Consider the following 22269-nt stretch of genomic DNA (forward strand, 5'->3'; position numbering starts at 1 on the left):
TGTGAATTATACAGTAGAATCTATATTTGCTCATGTGTTTGCAAATGAGTATCTTTGTATTTGGGCCACAAAATCTGCCTAATACTTTTACCTGGTCAAAGAGATATATCCTTATGGCAAATATTGCTTCTTTCTGCTGATCTGATTTCTTTCCTTTTTATATTGCTTGAAGTTAGAACTATTAAGTGCTTTGTCCATAGGAACACCGCCAAAGGCAGTATACATGACCCAGAGGCAAGATTGGGTCCTGATTGCTTTCTATTGTCAAGTGATGAAACAGATCTTCTGATGTTTTGTAGTCCTTCTGTAGAAGTGACAATATGTCTTTCTGTGTTCAATCTTGTTGTTTTGCTTTAGGTTTTATATAAAGATATCATTGGAACAGGAACAGCAATCGAAAAGACACCAGAGACACAGAGAATTAGAAGAACCACAGATGCCATAAGCACGGTACAAAATCAAATTGATTTTTTAAAAATAGTCTTAGCTGTGCTATTTTAACTTACAAAATTGAATGCCATCTTTGCTAATATTTGCCTTTGTACTGAACAGAATTAAAATACAACTGAAAGGGATTAATAGGTATAGAGTCAACAGTTAACTATACTTAGAATAGACTCAGTAAAATCAATGAGATTAACTTTGGCAAAAACTGGATCTGATCCATAATTTTCACCTTAATCCAGTGGCTCCATTGCATGTGCAGCATTCCATGTCTGTAGAGTCTCCATCACCATTTTAAGACAGCAGCCTCTTTCAGAAGGGATTCCTTGTTTCCATTGCAAAGACTCCTTTGTGCATACAGTTACACGGAGTAATGGCTTATGTCCTAGGTTTCAGTGAAGGAAGTACTAGGATTCAAACTGATGCATTTAGACACTCCAGAACTGGATGACAACCTGAGGAATACCAGCATTCACCACAAACAGAAGAAATGCTTATACCCCAGCACACTGGAATGAACATACATTCCACAGATCCACTTCCATTGTCAACAAATGTAACCTTAAGGTCAGGGCAGCTGTGATGAAGGAGAACTTTTGTGGTGAATAATCTATGTTTTATCAGTGCACATTCTGCAAGACCAAAATGAGAAACTTGTGGCCTTCCAGATGTTGTACTATAGCTACCAGCAGCCTTAGCCGGCATGGCCCAAGATCAAGATTCCTAGGAGCCTTATTTCAACATCATCTGGGTGACCATGAGTTCCCTAGCTATGAGGCAGATGGTTTATACTATGGCACTCTTTCCCAGCCTGGTACCATGCAGTTCATATAATTTTGTAACTAGCTTAGTTGAAACTATCTGGGTCACATCCAGTTGGGAAAAAAGTTGTTTTACATTTTTAAAAATAAAATCATTTCATAGTTATGGCTAAATCAAGCTACTTCTAGTGTAAAAATTTCTTCAACACAGGAAAAGGACTTCTATTTAATTATCTATATTTACTTGAGCATTGTTTCCTAACTTTCTTCTGAAGCTTCCTTGATGAGGGATTTTCCAAGAGGGTGCATGTTAAGATTTAAGGTCCCACAAATATATAAACCTTCAGTGACAATTGTTTTCTCTGCTCTCTTACTGTAAATGAGATGAGATATGTCTCATGCACGTGACACCATTGTTTGGTCTTGTCCTCTTTCTTCTCAATGCAACGTTGTAGATTAAGTACAAGGAACACGTTGGAAAAGGAACTCCCATTCCTGACCTTCCTGAAGTAAAACGTGTCAAGGAAACGCAAAAGCACATCAGCACGGTAGTGGCTGAAATTTTCTTTCTCTTTTGATAACGAGCTGTTTAGTAATGATGTGCTTCACCATACTAAGCTGTTGTTTATTCCTCTTGCTAACATGTACTAACATCATCTCCTGTAGCCTTAAAGGACATTTTAAAGTTCCATTTGCTTTGATAACTATTGTATGCACAACTTGAGAGGAGAATATATACGTATTTAATGTTGAGTACATGAGGATGAACCAAAAGACTTTTCTCAAGTAGATAAGTCCAAATGGGGATGGGATCGGATGGGATGGAATTAAAAATATAATATCAAATCAAATTTGATGGAGAAAATCTATCTATCTATGTGGTCTCTAGGAGCTGAAAATAACTGGATGGCACATAATCAATTAATCCATCCATCCATCAATCAAATCTTAACTGGCCACACACTAGGTACTATAAACCATTGGGGTGCTTGTTAGAAATATTGGTTGCAGTTTAAAAAACAGTACATTATTGTGCCACAGATTTGTCTGGAAAACAAGCCAGTTATGGCTGACCAGTTAGGGCTGTTAAGTTAACTAGCAATGTAGCATCTATGAAGAAACCATAAAGCTGCATCAATAGGTATTGTCTTCTCCTTTCTTGTCTTCCATACTGCCCCCTTTGCAAGGGGGCGGTCAGAAAAGTCAAGATAACCATTGTGACTGATAGAAGCCTTGTTTCTTTTTACAGTTGCACGCATGGTGCACACTTCAGTTGTTGTTATTATTATTTTAAATTTATTGTAGCCACCCAACTCCAGTGGATTCCAGTTGTATGGTCACAGCCAGCATCTTGGTTTTTTTGACCTCCCCGCCCCGCCCCTTTGACTGAGCTTTTCACCAGCTAATTAAGTTTAAAATGCATTTTTGCAAAATCTGTTTCCATTAGACATGTGTGCTACATATTTCATTTTCTAACTTCAGGTTTACCTTATTAGTTTACAGATTTTTTCTACTGACAGAATACTTAATTCTAACTATTTTTCTGTGTGAGGAAATAAGCATCTTTTTAAAGAAGTGAAATGCAGGACTTTTTAATGTTTTTTTAATGCAAGGACTTGGTGATCTTTTTTTCCCCATTTTTTAAAGAAATAAAAATGTGTGAGACCAGTTTGATATTGTGCAGTGTTTAAATCTCAAACCTACTTCTTTTGATTTTAGACCTGGCCTGATATTATGTTAAAGGCCAAGATGTAGAGAACTGTATAAAACTGAAACAGAATTCTTATAGGTAATTCAATTAGTTCACGTCTGACCCTAAAAGAACTTTCAAGACATGAGCTTTCCAAATCAATAATAATAAAAAAAAGAATAAAAGGGAACCTTACAGTTCCAAGATTTTGTGAACCCTTCTCCTCACCTGGAGACCTACGGAAGAATTTTAATAAAACAGAATGTTCAGTGGAATATGGGTAGTCCTCATTTAGCAACCACAATTGGGACCAGCAACTGGGTTGTTAGGCAAAATGGTCACTAAGTAAAACATCACGATTTTACCATTTTACTTCAGCTTTCCTTTGCTTTACAGACATGCAAAGGTCATAAATGCAAGGACTGGTCACAAGGTTATGTCTTCATCACTGTTGTAACTGCAAATGGTTGCTAAACGAGACAGTCACTAAACGAGGACTATCACTACTAAAAATTACAGTATTTCCATTTATAGCATTCCTTTATGACACAACATGCAGCGCTTTCAAAATAAAGTGGAAACATTCCTAACAGTGCAACTGGATGTGTGTGGGGATGTGTGTGTTTTGGGGGGGTGTATATGTATGTATGTATCTATGTGTACATTTATATACAAAATAAGCATGTTAATCAATATTTGCGTTGCTCCTTAGGGTTTTCCTAGCAGTTATCCGATTTCTCATCTTGGTGGGTGTTTGTATTCCACAGGTTATGTACAAAGAGAATGCAGGGCAAGGAACTGCAGTACCAATTACTCCAGAAATAGAGAGAGTCAGACGCAATCAAGAACACGTTAGCTCGGTATTTCTCAATAAAATCAAAACTACTTTAACAACTCATAATTTTTTAAACAAGAATAACTTCTAACTACCGTATTCTATTTTCTTACTACATCCGATTTTTGTGACTCATCTTCCTTCCTAACTTTTAACTTAATTTAAAACATTATGCACCATAAAATACATTTTTTAAAAATAAGACAAAATATACTTTGCTCCCATAAAATTAACATTGTGTTCCCCTTTCATATGCTTTCCTTAACTTGCTATGTCTGATTTTCTTTTCATTTACATATTTAATGAATAATATTCTATTACTTTTATCTTCTTCTCACTTTGTGGTACTAGTCCAAGCATGGGATTTAACCATGCACTGTTAACCATGCCCTGTACCTACTACTAGTTGAAATTCAACGCTGGTTATTTTACTTCTTTGCTGGGGTCTTTTGTGGATACTTTATTGTACCCTCACAGGTGTCTTACAAAGAACATGTGGGCACAGGAATGGCAACTCCTGTTACCCCAGAAATGGAGCGGGTCAAGCGTAATCAGGAGAACATTAGCTCGGTATAGCACAAAATATCTGTCAATGCATAATTTTAACTGTCACGGTCTTATGCTAACTTTCCTTTTAATTTTAAACCTTCCATACGATTTTGAATATCTCTTCCTCTTCATTTTAATCATATCATGAGACATGGACAATTAAAGCACTAACTACTTTTGTTCTGCAGTGATTTTTAACTTTTTTTTCCCTTCCCAAATTCCCTTCCTATCTTCCTTTCTTTCCCCAAATAATATGATTTGCCTTAAAGAAAAGATATTCAGAGTGCCTTCCCTTTGTCCTTATAACAGGAAATCTTTCTAATAGCCTTTGGCATCCATGTGTTGGTGCAATGCAAAATTAGAATAACACTTTGATCCTAACCCAATAAGCCCCACAACCATTATAAAATATGTTTCTTAATATTCTTTTATTGCTAATCTTAAAAAAAAATTAATGATGCTTTGAAGCAGCTTGTGATTCTGGACGGGAAAACTAGAACGGAACTATAGCCTTCCAAGTTCCAAACTCTGGTACAAAAGTCCACACATACATGCATATATTCAAAGTCAGTATATGCCAATAACCCCTTATTGCAATTAAATTGGGATAATTATTCCAGTAGATTCCAACAGTTATTTATCGATCCTCTCATTTCCAAATCATTTCTTACTCTTTCAATCCTGGCTCACTCCAGAGAAGGAACAGCATGGCTGTCACTCTTGTAGTCACGACTACTCCATCTAAGCCAGCTTTCATTTATTTGACCAGAGAACATGAAGCTGAAGAAACAAGACGAGGCTATACATTCTAAGAAGGCTATCTTTTTGTTCCCTGTTCATAAATACGTGTTGATCCTTGAACTTGGCAAGCAAGAAAATCTCGTTCCAAATATATTTAAGCTATCAAGGATGTAGGCAAATAGAAGTGTGTGTGTGTGTGTGTGTGTGTGTGTGTGTGTGTGTGTGTGTGTGTGTGTGTGTTTGGGATGGGGGTTATTGCCTATGAATTGTCATATGACTAGAGACCAAGAAGAGGTACTTGTATTCAAAGAACACATCAGGCTGAGAAGACACAGCCATCAGCCCAAACGGAATTCTGATTGTTGTTCTCTTCTCCTTGTGTTCTTCATAAGGAAGAATGTAAAGAAACTACAGATGGTTTAAAGTATTCCTAAAATTATAATCACATCAAATTATTTGAATGTAATTGAGCTATACTCTTGGGTGGCTTGTCATATCCAATTTAGTAGTAGGAACACTTTTAAGGTCAAGAGAGAGTATATTTTTAAGAGGATTTTTAAAAGTTCTGTAGACTTCATAAGAAAAACCTATTTCATAAGGAAAACTGCACTGAATTGCATTTCTATGTTGATTTTTTAAATATATGTATGTATGTATGTATGTATGTATATATATATATATATATATATATATATGCATACAATTTCTTCTTATACAGGTGATATACAAAGAGAATTTAGGGTCTGGAACTCCAACAACTATTACTCCAGAGTTGGAGAGAGTCAGACGCAATCAAGAAATCTTTAGCTCGGTATTTTTTTTTAGTTAAAAATGCCCTTTAACTTCATTAAAATGGAATTAACCATCACAAAACTTTATGTTACTCATTCTGAGTAACATAAATACCCAGTTTTTTAAATAAACTCTTTATTTTAGTAATTGAATCATTACTGACTTTTTTTGTTTACTTGCTTTTGCTTTTTATTTCTTGAATGATGATACATGCATTCCCAACTCATATTGATAGTCACTGTGAAAAGTGTGGGAAGTAGATCAAAATAGCTCACAACAAAATTTTGGCTCTGTAGACTTAAGCTACAATCCAGCCAAAATTAAATAAAATTAGTTTTGTTGGATTTCACTGAAAAAACAAATCTTATGCTTAAGTCTACTGTATCTTCTTATAATAAATGGGGTTTACAATGGAACTTTGGATCCAATTTAAAGTTTCTTTCATTGTATGATATTGCATTAATTAATACTGTAGTTCAAATCTGTGCATAAACTCCTATGTACAGGGGACTTTATCCCTATACTGCAAAACGAAGTGTTTATACAGTCTAGATTGTGATGGGATGTTGTAATCTCTCATGGTGTTTCTCAGCAATGGCAACTGTAAGATGTGTGGACTTCAACTTCCAGAATTCCCCAGCCAGCCTCTTAATTCCACACATCTTAAAGTTGCCAAGGTTGAGAAACACTGATCTATCAGAACAAAGGTGTTTAAAACTTTGGGCAAATAGGGCTTGAACAAAGGAGTGGGAGGTCTGTAGATGCAAAACAGGCCCCTCTCACTTACTCAGTGTAAACACATTTGTTCAACAAGCTGCAGGCTCACAAGACTAGGGGAACCAGACAGAGAGGACCCTCTGCTGTGCCTTCAGAAGCAAGAGTCACAAGTTGTGCTTCAAGAGGCATTTTGATCTTTTAGAATGCCAGTAAAAGATTAACTGGCTACTTCCGTATGAGGAAAGCACTGACAAAGAACGGTCCTGAGAGAGGTGTGAATAAGAGAAAAGAGAGGCATTGCCAGCTGGACAGAGGAAAAAGAGAAAGGAAAAAGAGAATGAGACATCTAAAATATCCAACAACAAAAAAGGAGGCTTGTTGATATCCCTCTTATAGGAGAAACGATTTCCCACATTGTATACTATTTGTTTCACGTAACGTAATTCTTAAATGGCAATTTGAATGTTTGTGATATAGCTAGTCTTCTGACTAAATGGGAGCCCAAATATAATACTACTCTTACTCTTTGTCTACAATGCTATACCACCAAGTAAAGAACAGAAAAGAGAAATGACAAAGTCAATACAAGGCGAAGTCCCAGTGTAAGCCCTCTATGATCTTGTGAGAGTGGCTGCCAGGTTTTAAGGAATATCACTATTCTTAAAGAAGCATGGAGCAAATTATGCTGTATCTGTCCAAATCCTAGTTTCAGCACAAAGATGTTCAGTAAATCTTCAGCTTTATAACACAAAGTTCCCTTTTGACCCCATTCAAATGAGCATTTGAATCCTGGTTAGATGCTACATATAATTCACTGGTAGAAGTAATATCCAATCTATCAATATAGTTAATTTTCCAATGAGTTTATTTTTGTTCATCATTTTGTATTCTAATAGTCTGGAATATTGTTAACCGTTTTACTGTCCCTGGAATACTGTTAACCATTTCTTACAATCCCAAATGTGTCTCTTTTTTTTAACTCCTTTGAATCTTTTTAAAATCATTGATTTAGTTTAACTTAAATTGTAAAAACAATATGGTCTAAATCTCCAATTGGATGGAACAGGATTATAGTACTCTCTCAGATGAAGTTTAGAAATGAAAAAAAAAATGCAACCAATATGGCTTAGAATAAAATACTGGAATCGTTTTTACAAACGTTTGTAGCAGGGTCTCACTTCCATGACTTTAAGTTCACCATACGTCCTATTTCTGCCTAAAAAAAATAACATTATGATATCTTTTGCAGTGGTTTCTTTGCTCAGATCTGTTGCTGACTACTGTATTATTTTAGCATAGCAAAGAGAAACCTTAATTTAACCAACATGGCATATAGTTACAAGTGTCCAAAATATTGGATGACTAATCTTTATACCTCAGTTCTGCAATGTAGCATTCCTTGCTCTCTAAAACAGCAACTGCAGCCCTCCCCCAACCAAATTATTTTTTAAAATATTCAAATCTGAAAGACCTCATAGAAAAATCTTCTGAGATCTTGAGTAATATTACTGAAATCTCATGAGATTTTGGGCACTTGGGAGGATTATTAGGCCATTTTACAAGATTGCATGCTAATGTCCAAGATCTTAACTTGTTTCCAACTTCTTGGACCAATCTTTTCTATCCTAGAGCCAGTGCATCTGGGGGTGGGGGGGTGGGGGGGTACCAAAACAGGCAAGATAGTGGCTGCAGCATCATGATTGAAGCCTCACCTCTTTACCCTTTATACATGAGTGCAGCATTGATGCACATACAAAAGGGACAGGGCTTGGATCATGCCACCATGATTGCCACCTTGTGTGTTTTGACCTCCCTGAACACACCACAGTGTAGAGCTTCAAAAAATACAGGATGATGAGTAAGTTTTTCCCAACTATAAAATATGCTGTAATGTACCATGTACAGTTAAAAATAAAAGTATAGAAAAAACCTAAAGGGATAAGGATATTTTGAAGCAGCCGTACAAATATCCCACATAAAATCCATTTAAATATTTAATATTTTAATATTTAATATTCATTCATTCATAATTTTTAATGGGTTCATTAGTTCTGTGGCCATGATCCACCCAGTAGGTATCTTAAAATGCTATTGAACATAATCAAAACATAAACCACATTCCTGCATCTCCCTTGAAAGACTTAAACATTCCTAGTGTATGCTGGAGCATACACAACTTTGTGCATTACATGTTGTGATTTGTTAACAGGATAGAAAAAGCAAGAAACCACAGAAAGAATATTGTGGAAATAGGACTTGGAAAAGTCCTCATAACTTTGAAAGCATAAGACTCATCCTCAGGAGATTGAAGACCAACACCACTGGCATATTTCAACTGACTGCTGTTTTTCATTCTTATTTTTCTTTTGTCCCACCTTCTTTTATCATGCAGGTCCTATACAAAGAAAACCTAGGGACAGGCACCCCAACTCCTGTCACTCCTGAGATGGAGAGAGTCAAACACAGCCAAGAAATCATTAGCTCGGTACTTCTAGGAAAATGGCACTTTAATTCTACTTCATTCTTAAGTAGCTTTCTTCCAATCACAGTTCCATCTTGCCAATGACCTTACTGTGCCTTCTATGAAACTTTTACCTTTGATGTTCAATTTAGGATGGCATAATGTTGGAGACTTTTTATCCATTCCTGATATTCAATGCCTTACCTTCAAATTATTGCCAAAATATAACACTCCATTTTCCTATCACAGGCATGTTTGATCTTATGTGAATATTATACAAAGATACACAAATGCTCCTTCAGAGGATGACACTATATTTAAAGAACACTAGTGCTTGTTTCTTGAAAAGAAAAGTTCTTATGATGCCACCATCTAGCAAAATGATCACATCCAAATCAACTTCTGTTTAGAGCATCAATAACAAAATCTCCCCATTTTACTTTTTCCTAGCTTATTTGGCTGCTCTTCTATCCCACAGGTGTTGTACAAAGAAAATGTAGGGAAAGCAACCCCAACTTCTGTCACTCCAGAGATGGAGAGAGTCAAACGCAATCAAGAACACATTAGCTCGGTATTCGAAAGAAGATAAAATTGATCTGAATCCTTTGAAATAAATTGATGTGTTAATGACCTCCCTTTCTAACACTCAGGAGTGCCAATTCACCTCTCCGAAAAAGCCTCCTTTCCTTGGAATTCTTTCTTCAACCTAGATGTACTACTAAAAGTTGACTCGCCATTTTTAATTTTCAGCAAACACAGAATCTCCTTCCGTCCCTCTTTCAGCTTTTCTATCTTTCTTATCCAACTACATAATTTTCTTGTGTGGGTGTTGATTAAAGTTCTCTGTTCCAGATGACACTGAAATCAACAGCCAGCTAGCTTCACTGGAAGCTGGTGTGATCCAAGTATTAACACCATAAGCGATTAACATATTTTTATGAACATTGCTGTTTTGTAATTACTGGATACCTTTTTGTATCCTGTAGGTTTTGTACAAGGAGGACATAGGGAAAGGAACCCCTACACCTGTCACTCCAGAGATGGAGAGAATTAAACGCAATCAAGAACACATTAGCTCGGTATTCAAAAGAAGAGAAAATTGACCTGAATTCTTTGAAATAAGTTGATGCATTAATGATCTTGCTTCCTAACTATCAGTAGTGCCAATTTACCCCTTACAACGAGCCTCCTATCCTTGGAATTTTTTCTTCAACCTACGTGTACTATTGCTACTAAGACTTGGCTCACTACTTTTAATTTTCAAAACACAGAGAAATTTCACATTTTTAAAACTTTTCCACCTTTCTTATCCTCCTGGATTATTTTGCTTATACATTTATGTATTTATTATATAATATAATAATAAACCTGTCTCATGTGGGTGTTGATTACAGGTCTCTGTTCCAGATGACAGTGAAATCAACAGCCAGCTAGCTTCACTGGAAGCTGGTGTGATCCAAGTATTAACACCATAAGCGATTAACATATTTTTATGAACATTGCTGTTTTGTAATTACCGGATACCTTTTTGTATCCTGTAGGTTTTGTACAAGGAGGACATAGGGAAAGGAACCCCTACACCTGTCACTCCAGAGATGGAGAGAATTAAACGCAATCAAGAACACATTAGCTCGGTATTCAAAAGAAGAGAAAATTGACCTGAATTCTTTGAAATAAGTTGATGCATTAATGATCTTGCTTCCTAACTATCAGTAGTGCCAATTTACCCCTTACAACGAGCCTCCTATCCTTGGAATTTTTTCTTCAACCTACGTGTACTATTGCTACTAAGACTTGGCTCACTACTTTTAATTTTCAAAACACAGAGAAATTTCACATTTTTAAAACTTTTCCACCTTTCTTATCCTCCTGGATTATTTTGCTTATACATTTATGTATTTATTATATAATATAATAATAAACCCATCTCATGCGGGTGTTGATTACAGGTCTCTGTTCCAGATGACAGTGAAATCAACAGCCAGCTAGCTTCACTGGAAGCTGGTGTGATCTAAGTATTAACACCATAAGCTATTAATATTTTTAATGAACATTGCTGTTTAGTAATTATTGGGTACCTTTTTTGTATCCTGTAGGTTGTGTACAAAGAAGATGTAGGGAAAGGTACCCCTACACCTGTCACTCCAGAGATGGAGAGAGTTAAACGCAATCAAGAACACATTAGCTCGGTATTCAGAAAAACAGAATATTGACCTGAATTCTTTGAAATAAATTGATGTGTTAATGATCTTACTTTTTAACTATCAGTAATGCCATTTCACCTCTTTTAAGCTTATTATGTTTGAAATTCTCTCTCCATATTAGGTACTCTAGCTACTAAGACTTGGCTCACTTCTTTAACTTTTTAGCAAACACAGAATCCCACCCCCCCCTCCTCCCCCTCCTCCCCCCCCTCCTCCTCCTCCTCCTTCTTCCTGCTTTTTTATCTTTCTTATCCTACCAGATTTTTCTTTTCTCATATGGGTGTTGATTAAAGTTCTCTGTTTCAGATGAGACTGAAATCAACAGCCAGCTGGCTTCACTGGAAGCTGGTGTGATCCAAGTATTAACAACATTACATATTAATTTTTTTTTTCCTGATCACTGCTGTTTCATAATTGCTGGATACTCTTTTGTATCCTGTAGGTTTTATACAAAGAGGAACTGGGGAAAGGTACCCCTACACCTGTCACTCCTGAGATGGAGAGAGTCAGACGCAATCAAGAACACATTAGCTCGGTATTCAAAAGAAGAGAAAATTGACCTAATATTTTAAAAATAAGGTGTTGTGTTAATGATCCTGCTTTCTAACTGTTGGAGTCCCAGTTTTATCCTTACCACAAGGTTTCTATCCTTGGAATTCTTTCTTCAGCCTAAGTCTTCTACTACTGCTGCTACTACTACTACTACTAAGATTTGATTCATTACTTTTATTTTTCAGCGAACACACATTTTCAGCTTTCTTTCAGCTTTTCTATCTTTCTTATCCAACTACATAATTTTCTTGTGTGGGTGTTGATTAAAGTTCTCTGTTCCAGATGACACTGAAATCAACAGCCAGCTAGCTTCACTGGAAGCTGGTGTGATCCAAGTATTAACACCATAAGCGATTAACATATTTTTATGAACATTGCTGTTTTGTAATTACCGGATACCTTTTTGTATCCTGTAGGTTTTGTACAAGGAGGACATAGGGAAAGGAACCCCTACACCTGTCACTCCAGAGATGGAGAGAATTAAACGCAATCAAGAACACATTAGCTCGGTATTTAAAAGGAGGCGGCAAAGGAATGAATGGTTTAAAGTAATGTTAAATGTGTTAAAGCTGTGTGCTTCCTAACCAAACTCTAGCACCTATTTCTACCTCTTGGCATAAACCATCTACCTTTGAACTCTTTCTGCAACTTAAGTTTAACATATTCCCAGAAGGACTTGATTTGCTACTTTCTTTTACTTTCCAGCAGAGTGCTTGATTGGTGTTTGCTGTCTGTTCAGCTTTCTTATCCTACTAGATTGTTTTCCTATTTTGTTGTTGACTGAAGGTCTCTGTTCTGGCTGACACAAATCAACAGCCAGCCTGAAAGCTGGTGTGTTCCTGGCATTAACATTATAAGCTGTTAAAATATCTTTTTGGTTATTGCTGTTATATGATTACTGGACACCCCTTTTTACCTTGTAGGTTTTGTACAAAGAGGGTTTGGGGAAAGGTACCCCAATACCTGTCACTCCTGAGATGGAGAGAGCGAAGCGCAATCAAGAGTTCATTAGCTCGGTACTTTAAAAGCAAAAGTGTTTTCAATACAATAAAATATAATAACATCCTAACAAGACTTTGGAATTTTGCCTTTAGTTAGTATCTAAAACTATCCTTGAAGTAAAATACTGATATATTGATCACTTACCTTCTACTCATAAGATACATCTGATATTAATATTCAACCCATCGGTTCTTGAAGAGTTTTTATAATCTAGCAACAATGACAATAGGACTCTATCCAGATATTATTACACCTTCTGATTTCTGGTCCAAATAACTTATTCTTGAGAAGAGGTCTATGCAAATAAATGCTTTATAAGAGACAGAATAATTCATGAACAGTAACTCCTCTTTCTGGGGGAGATGGGCAGTGATAGAAATTTGAAAAATAAATAAAATAAAAAAATAAGCTGACAGCCTTAAAATATAAGCTACCCATTTTCGTGATTATGAAATGCTGAGAGTCATACAAACACATGGTTATCATTTCTATATGCACCTCGCCTGCTGATTATGTAAAATTTCACAACAGAGAAAATACAATTTAACCCATGTTTTGTTCTGGAACTGATGGAATGGTATGTGGGAATGACACCTTGTTGATAGCAAGGTTTAGGAAAAATGATTCTGAAATAACCTAGCCTATCAATGCATTTATTTATAGAAATTATAATGATGGAGTTCAGTGTACATATGTACCCTTCTTTAGGAGGCTTTTTGTTTATGATCCTGAATTTTTTAGTATACTGTAGTGGGGTTTACAGGGAGAATTATATCACATCCAAAACAGAACCTTAACGTCTGCAATGGTCAGATGCGATCAGAAGGATGTGCAGGAATGAGAACGAAAAGACCTGTGTGAGTTGGTATGGAGAACTATACAACAAGTGCCTTTAGTCCATTCCCTTAATGTTTAAACATGTCACACCTATGAGAAAAACATCTCCTCAAGGTAATTTCCAGTTGCATGGCTTTCACTGAGCCTGTAGTTGATAGGAAACACAAGTTATTTTTTTGCTATTCCATTAATAAAACAAGTAATTATTGGACCCTTATTTTATCCATAAAGACTTCATTGAAAAGAGCAATTGCGCAATGTAATGGATCTTGCTAACTGGATAGAATCCTTATTTTTTAAAATAATAGTTTTTGTTAATTATCTCACCTACTTAATTTTTCCTTCTAAATGCTGCTGCTTGAATGCTACCTTTATTAACTTCTTTCTGCCAAAATATACTACAGTTTCTCTTTGTGATTTCCCATAGAATATTTTTAATATATTTCAGAGATGCCTCTAAGAAACAAGTGAGGTTTGATTCAAGCACCTCCTTGCCTTGCAGTTATATTGTAGTTTTGTATTTGATTTCAAAATAACCTAAACCCATGTAACTGTGAACAATAAAATACTTGTCTTCCTAACTTGTGTGAAATAGAGAAAAAATAATTACATCTGAAATTATATTTCATTTTTATCAGTTTTACACTGGACACCCTGAAGTTTTTATTATAATCTATTTTTATATTTTTATTTATATTCTTTTGAGAATATGCCTTTAAGCACTTTTTTTTTTTTTTTTTTGCAAAACTAAGTATTTTATTTGGATTATATTTTTGTTTTTGCTTTTTTTTGTGATTGTGTGATTTTTGGATACTTTTACAATCTTCAGGTTCTCTACAAAGAAAATTTGGGGCGAGCAACCCCAACACCAGTCACTCCTGAGATGGAAAGAGCCAAACGCAATCAAGAAAACATTAGCTTGGTATTGAAAGCAAAATGAAGTAACTTAAGATAACACATTTGATCAACCTTGTCCTGCATCTAATATATCTCAGTCCCATCCATTTTATATTTTTTAAAGACAACACTCCTTTTAATGTCATTTTTGTTACTCTTCTTCTTTTTGTTTTACCTTGTAACTTTTTAACCACTTTGTTTCCTGGGTTATGTGTCTATTCATGCAGTGATTTTACTACGCTCTTACTTTATAGTAACCCAACTTAACAAAATTGTTCACAAACAAGCATCTAATCTTTGCTTTCTGAACACTTTCTTGTATGCTGTGTAGGTTTTGTACAAAGAAAGCTTGGGAAAAGGAACTCCAACTTCTATCACTCCGGAGATGGAGAGAGCCAAACGCAATCAAGAAAACATTAGCTCGGTATTTTCAGGACAACCAATCTATACTTTCGATGCTTAAAAAATACTGCTTTCTGTACTCATGTTCAAAATATTTCCAGACTAATAACTTCATTAACGCTATAGCTTTATGTTGACATTTAGAAGCTAACATATTACCTAAGCATACGATCGAGTTTTTAATTGTGCCATAGTCCTAGTTAAGTACAGCTTAAAGATTTTTAAGTAGCCAGTGTCTTCGATGAACAGCTTAACTTTCTTTAAAGATGTAGTATAATAGCTTTACATTATTCATGATATATGGATCAAAATGATCTCTGCGCTTTAGATTCTTCTTTAAAGCAAGCCTGTATTCATCTAAATGTGTGTTCTGAGAAGATTTCCTCAGGGTGGCTCGGAGCAGTTCTTTACAGATATTTTATCCGCCCAGATTTTCGGGAGAGATGGGCGGTGATAGAAATTTGAAATATATATATAAATATAAATAAATAAATTTATTTTAGCCATTTTACACCTGATAATGTAAGGCCCTGTTTTACAAGGAGGCCAACACACATCCAGTTGTATGTGTCAAGGTACATGTGTCTTTTGTGTCAAGACACAAAGGCATTTGAGCAATATGGGGAGGAGGGTACAGCTACCTCGAGCACCAACACTGCCTTTCTATGGCTTTTACCATTATCAGAAGACTGATACCATGCTTCACGATCTGGTCTCCCCTTTTGTGCCTCATGAGCACCAATCCTGGAGCTGGTTTTTATCTGCTTTAGCGTTTACCTCCCTTACATTTCTTCACAATCTAGGAGCAAGTGAGACCATCTCCTGTCTTGACCATATCACTTGTGCTTCAGGTTTACATGGAAAGACCTTGCACCAAAGGCTTCTGGGGGCTGCCAGATAATTCTAGAAGCACCATTGCCTTTGGAGTAGCCAAAATCTAAAGCTGGCACCTTTTCTCAGAATGGCATACGGTTGATTTGAGTGTCTGCGGTTAAGACAGGCTGCAGGATTGCACCATCAATTGGCATATTATTTGGGGATGGACCACGTTTATAAGCAGGTGGTCTCAGATTTGATCTGAGTAATATTAGTAACAAAAAGAGCCAGGTAGCAACCCTAAGGAGCTTCTGTTAGTCATGCAGAAAAGATGGAGAGTCTGAGATAATACAAACCAGCTTTCTATGTTGTTCTATTGCTGTTTTAAAAGTTATCCCCTTAGAATCCTTCAGGTGCAATGGGTGAAGAGATTATATAAACAGAATTTTAAAAAATAACCTTACATGCCCAATAACTTTTTATAATCAAGAGTTAGTAAAGAATATGTGTTTATGATATGCTCCTAGGCTGTTTGCATGTTCATCATTTCTTTATTCCTCACAACTCCTAAATGTAGCATCTATATCTTTAAAATCTATTCACTAGTGGCTGGGGTGCATTAACTCAAACTCTCTGATTTTGCCAGATCCTCTATTCTGATAGCTTCCGGAAGCAAGTGCAAGGTAAAGCACCCTTCGTCCTGGATACCCCTGAAATGCGGCGTGTGCGGGAGACCCAGCGGCACATTTCCACAGTGAGTACTGCTTTGTCTGAAAGCCAAGAAATAGCCCGAGGAAACTATCAACAGTAACCTATTTTAAGATGCAGCAGTTACAAATGGAACGTCCAAGGCAAAAACTAAAGTCCCTTTGTGGGATTTGGACAATTGTATAGACTTCCATAATTTCAGTAGGCGAGCAGATATGAGACTGCCTTAAGATAGCTTTCCCCAATCTGATACCTTTCAAGTAAGGATGCCATGGATGCCTAATTTAGTCTGCAAGATCAATTATTGGGAAATAACTCCTAGCCACAAGAGGCTGAGAATTATGGGGGTAGCACTCCACTACTTCTAGCCCTTAGCAGGTTGAAAAAAGCTGTCTCAAATATGACTATCTGGAATGGACTTACATTTTTTTAAAAAATTCCAGGTGAAATACCATGAAGACTTTGAAAAGACCAAAGGTAGCTTCACACCTGTAGTCACGGACCCCATAACAGAACGTGTGAAGAGGAATACACAGGACTTCAGTGACATTAACTATAGGGGCATTCAGAGACGAGTGGTAGAAATGGAGCAAAAACGAATAGATCAGGATCAAGAACTGAATAACTTAACAGGTATATGTTATGTTGTGTGGTTCTTCTGTAAAGAAATCTCACAAAACAATAATATATTGAGTCAAGATAGATGGCAGAAAATTATTTTTATCAAATACTTTTTTTAAAAGTTGATTTATCTTTAACATGCTTGTCCTAAACTTTAAGCTTTGTCTAAACCAAATCTTGCAAAATTCATTTCTCCTTAGCATGAACACACCATTTTGCACGTCCAATATCTCATATTGAACTTGTCTATTGAGTTAATGGTATATTTGAGATTCATAGGTTTGGAAAGGATCTTAGCTTGTCTAGCCATAATTGTTTTGTCTATTATGTTTAGACAGAATAGCAAAGCTACTTTGTTTTTTTGTTCCTCAATCAAGCCACATTTTAAGCATGAGTAGTAAAGTGTTTTCTAAATGTGGCTTGTCAACACTACAACCATTAATTTACTTACATTTTGACTGTTGGACTGCAAAATAAAACTGTGCAATAACATCAAACAACATCCAATTATCACCTTATGTCTTTTGCAGGCCTTCGCGTATGGCGTACTAATCCTGGATCAGTCTTTGATTATGACCCAGCAGAAGATAACATTCAATCAAGAAGCTTACACTTGCTTGCAGGTACATTGTGCTGTCTGTGAAATTGGGAGTATTATTATGGATGGATTACAAGATAGTGGCTTATGGTTTTAACTCTCTCAAAAGACAGCTTTATTCTGCTAGGAATTTAAAATATCTGACTTTCCTGCTAAGTATGCTGTTTTGAAACTACATGTTCTCCTCACTATTATTTCTTTCTTCTGGCTCCCAGTTCAAGCCCAGCGACGCAGCCGAGAGCATTCACGTTCTGCCAGTGCTCTCAGTCTCAGTGGCGGGGATGAAAAATCTGAGCATTCAGAGGCTGCTGATCAGCGCTTGTCATATTACAGCAATGGAGGCTTCTTTCCTACAACTACAACTGGTAAAAAGAGTAAACTCCCATCAAATTTCTTGAAAGGGGGGGGGAAATATATATATATATACACACACACACGCACGCGCATGTATGCACACACACATACTGTATATATACACACATACACATACATATACACACACAAACACACATATATATCAACAGTAAGAACTAATGCAAACTAAAAGAGAGTGAAATAAAAAAAAAAGCTAAAAAGTGCAATAAGAAAACAAGTAGAAGTAGAAAAGAGAAGGATATCAAGAAAGATATCACCATATAAAGAAATGACTTCCAATCTTCACAGCAGTTATAAGTACAATTATTTATGTATGTATTTATTAATTATTATACAATTGTTTATTTATTTATCAAATTTTTATCACCACCCATCTCCCCCCCCCAAAGGGGGGGAGATCTCTAAGGTCACATCAAGACTTCTCTAAATTCATATAATGATTCTCTTCTTTCTATAATCTATAATCAAAATCATAAATCGTACGCTCATTTTTTTTCTTTTTTTACACAAAATGTCCACAAGGGGTTTCTAGTCACCAATAACTGTAGATATTGTCTAACCCCCGTTAAATTTCTTGTTTGGTGACCCAAGGAAATTTCAGGGCAGGGAGAGAGAAAGATTCATACCAAGGAGGCTTACATTTTGATATAATTGGCCAAAAAAATAGCCAAACAAAAATAAGGTGTAGTTTAAGATAATTTGCTGACTTTTTAAAATGCATCATAAAAATGATTTGAGATGTTCTGAAGTATCTTCAGTTTCAGAAACAATATTGAAAGAATTCTGTGCCAGAATTCTGTTTGTCTTTGTTGAATTTGAATGCAAAAACATTAAGAGAATTTTTTTTAAAGAAAATTAGTTCCAAACACTATTAAAAACTCATTAAAAAAAGCAGAACACTCAACTCAGTCAAATCAGTTTAGCTGCAGGAGGCCTGCCTGCAATAAGGTAACAATAAGGTGGTGAAAATCGGTCTCTTGTCAAGGAGCATCAGAGTTTGGGCATGGCCCCCAGATAGCTGCCATGGTCCTGCTAATTGTTCTTGTGGTGGTGAAGGGCTGCTAAGGGTCCCTCTCTTATGCATCTTCAAAATACAAATAGGTTTCTAAGGGAGTATTCAGCCTTTCAATAATGTTGTCAAAAATCAGATAGCGTTTAATACAGGATTTCTCAACCTGACTTTTTGTGGACTTCAACTCCCAGAATTCCCCAGCCAGCCATGGGGAAGTCCCCACATCTTAAAGTTGCCAAGGTTGAGAAACATTGGTTTAATAGCTCACGGTCAGGCTGGCAGCCAGTAAAACTATTTTAACAAGGCTATCTCATAGTCCCTGTATGGGACCCCAGTTACCACTCTAGCTGTACACTTTGTACAAGCTGGAGTTTCTCATCAGTTGTGTTACAGTAGTCCCACTGGGATGTAACTAAAGGATGGGTCTCTACAGGTAGATCTGACATCTCCAGCTATGAGGACCATTGGCCCTTCAGCTTTAGCAATGCAGACGCAGTCCTGATGATCAGTAAAATTGGGTGATGGGATTTAGGATTATATCCAAATCATGACCTGCATCTTTAGGAAAAGGATCATCTCACCCAGTACAGGTTGAGTCCCTTTCCTTTGATCAGCCTTTCAACTACCCAAGTGAATCTCTGTGCTTTCAGCTTCAATTTTTATACTCTTCTCATCAGCCGTCCATTTAGAATTTAATCAAGTTCCCTGCATTTTAACCAAAAGGCCATTAGAGCATTGGTTACCACCAAATCTCTGATTTATTTTATGTGTCAAATACATGGTGGAAAAGGTGGAACTGGAAGGAAAACTACAATTTTGCCACTATTGGCAAATTACAGTTAAGGGGAATGTCATGCAAATCTTGTAATTTATTGTGCAAAGGAATTCAGCATGGATAAACCAGAGTGGGAAGATTAAGAATAATGCAACATATTGGCTGCCATAGCGTCAACACTAACTACTACAACGTCCACAGATTATTTTTGATACCTGCATAAGGGTTGGTTATAGCATGACAGCACCTTCCTGGAAATGCAACATATCAGAACTGCTAAACGAATTAATTAAATTCACTATCATAACTACATAATACCAGAGTGATTCTCTTCAATCAGGAAAGAGTAGTAGCACCCTTGTGTGCCAAAAAGGAAAAGAAAAAGTTAGTAACCATCTCTGTCTGCAGATATTCTGGAAGACAATTAATTAAAAAAAAGAGAGATTTCCTAACATTACATACATCTACACTATTGTAATGTATAACCTCAACCACTATCAAAATTTGAAAAATGTACCCAATGTTCAAGCACCATTTAACTGTATTTTGAAAGCATACCTCTATTTTCTTTTTTGCCTTTTCTGATATATTTCAACTTCATTTCCTTTTCAGTGGGTTACAAACATGCCAAAACTGTAGAGCTGCCACAACAAAGATCATCTTCTGTTGCGACTCAACAGACTACAGTATCTTCCATCCCCTCTCATCCATCTACTGCAGGGGTAAGCAAAACTTATTACTATCCATCAAAAGTATCTGTAAAAATAAGTTTTCTGCAGGCAGAGGATGTTTCTGAATTGAGTCTATGTACAGGGAGGTCCAAAACAAGCCATGATCTCATCAAAATGGTGGAACCTGATTCATGACATCACAATGCAAGCTCTGCTTCTTGTATACTTACATATAAAGTCATGAAAGCAAAACTTAATGGGGAAGAAACTTGTATTATTACATGTTTTATCATTACTCCACACTTGCCTCCCTGTGTGGACCCCCCATCCATGTGTGCAAAAGGTTGCCATTTCTGTGGAGAAAAAAACCTCTCATGTGTCTAAATGGCTGGTCAACTTTAGCTTGATTCACTTGGGAGGTGTGAACAGCATCATTGATGTGTTTGGGAAAGAGATCTTTATATTCAAAATATTGTTTGTTACAGAAGTGTTGAATTGAAGTGATTGGTCCCTGTACATTGTGTATATGCTGGTAACCTTTGGTATTATTTTTTCCCTCTAAAATGACCGTAACAGAAGACATACCGTGCTATGTATGACTACACAGCAGCAGATGCTGATGAAGTCTCTTTCAAAGATGGTGATGCAATTGTCAACGTTCAAGCCATAGATGAAGGATGGATGTATGGAACTGTGCAAAGGACAGGCAAAACAGGCATGCTTCCAGCCAACTACGTAGAAGCAGTTTAAATGGAGACCACATTGACATGGACAATAAAAGGGCCCTTTACGCCACATCAGTTCAGTATAATTCTTAACACTCTCCAAAGAGCCTTATTACTTTCCCTCTCTTGATACATGTGAAGAATTGTGTGGCATCTAAAACATTCAGGAAACATTATTCATCCTAGTCAGAATACCAATCGGAAATGTCAACCTACCAACATCTACCACTATTGACTGGATATTTAAAAGAGAGGCTTTGTTATCTTAAATTCAGTATGTCATCACCCTTTTAATCAAGCTGAATTTGCACATGATTCAGTTTATTTTCATGAAACATTGAATTGTATTGGTTTAAATGGTTTTTCTTCCCAAGAGATGCAGTGATCACCCATGATAGTCTAAACACAGCTGAATGTATCAATTTCTGTTTCTAGCATACAACACCTCAAACCAGTCAAAAGTGGAAAAGCCTCCCTTCTGCTCTGCTTAGAGAATGCTGATGCATGCATTTTTAATCTGTGTGTTCTTGGGTCACAGTGCTATTATTCCCTCTCAAATTAGTGACTAATAAATTTCAGTTTCTGCAAACCTATTATGTGCTTTATTTCTTCATTTTATTTTACTTATTTACTTCTCAGAGTTCTTGGTGGTGTCCAGTACAACACTTCAACAAAATATCCACAGTATACTAGTCATAAAACATCCATACTAATACTAGAATAAATTCAAAATAAAAATTAATTCTAAAACTATCTGGTGCTAACATGCAGTCAATGAACTTGATACTGTCCACCCATCAAGCTCCGGAAACTCACAAAGGCAGCCCCACCTTTAACATCTTCTGAAAAGCCATTAGCATAGGGAGCAAATCTAATACCGAAGAGAAGGGTGTTCCATAGCACATGAGGCCTTACAAAAACAACTCTGTCTCTGGGCCTCAGCCTCTCTTATTTCACAGAAGTGGGGAACCAGCAACAATTTTATCCAGATATATATATATTAAGCAGAAAGTTTCTGGCTAGTGATGTCAAAACTTATTTTCCTCACACTGGAGGTTGTCCAGTAAGTATCTTTGTCCAAGTC

General features: G+C 36.4%; 1 protein-coding gene across 1 annotated transcript in view; it reads left to right on the plus strand.

The window, feature by feature from the left end:
- Nucleotides 1-21778, plus strand: part of NEB (nebulin) — a 207492-nt gene extending 185714 nt beyond the window's left edge. Inside the window, exons 156-176 of the mRNA XM_063318368.1 lie at nucleotides 358-450; nucleotides 1661-1753; nucleotides 3663-3755; nucleotides 4208-4300; nucleotides 5739-5831; nucleotides 8922-9014; nucleotides 9469-9561; nucleotides 9977-10069; nucleotides 10532-10624; nucleotides 11087-11179; nucleotides 11637-11729; nucleotides 12163-12255; nucleotides 12670-12762; nucleotides 14415-14507; nucleotides 14814-14906; nucleotides 16347-16454; nucleotides 16852-17041; nucleotides 17560-17652; nucleotides 17843-17992; nucleotides 20402-20511; nucleotides 21037-21778. Of these exons, the coding sequence (XP_063174438.1) occupies nucleotides 358-450; nucleotides 1661-1753; nucleotides 3663-3755; nucleotides 4208-4300; nucleotides 5739-5831; nucleotides 8922-9014; nucleotides 9469-9561; nucleotides 9977-10069; nucleotides 10532-10624; nucleotides 11087-11179; nucleotides 11637-11729; nucleotides 12163-12255; nucleotides 12670-12762; nucleotides 14415-14507; nucleotides 14814-14906; nucleotides 16347-16454; nucleotides 16852-17041; nucleotides 17560-17652; nucleotides 17843-17992; nucleotides 20402-20511; nucleotides 21037-21210 (2220 nt within the window). The 3' untranslated portion in view covers nucleotides 21211-21778. The remainder of the gene's footprint in view (nucleotides 1-357; nucleotides 451-1660; nucleotides 1754-3662; nucleotides 3756-4207; nucleotides 4301-5738; nucleotides 5832-8921; nucleotides 9015-9468; nucleotides 9562-9976; nucleotides 10070-10531; nucleotides 10625-11086; nucleotides 11180-11636; nucleotides 11730-12162; nucleotides 12256-12669; nucleotides 12763-14414; nucleotides 14508-14813; nucleotides 14907-16346; nucleotides 16455-16851; nucleotides 17042-17559; nucleotides 17653-17842; nucleotides 17993-20401; nucleotides 20512-21036) is intronic.
- Nucleotides 21779-22269: the final 491 nt, after the last annotated feature.

This window comes from Candoia aspera, chromosome 1, assembly GCF_035149785.1.
Source record: "Candoia aspera isolate rCanAsp1 chromosome 1, rCanAsp1.hap2, whole genome shotgun sequence".
In the NCBI taxonomy this organism is placed as follows: Eukaryota; Metazoa; Chordata; class Lepidosauria; order Squamata; family Boidae; genus Candoia; species Candoia aspera.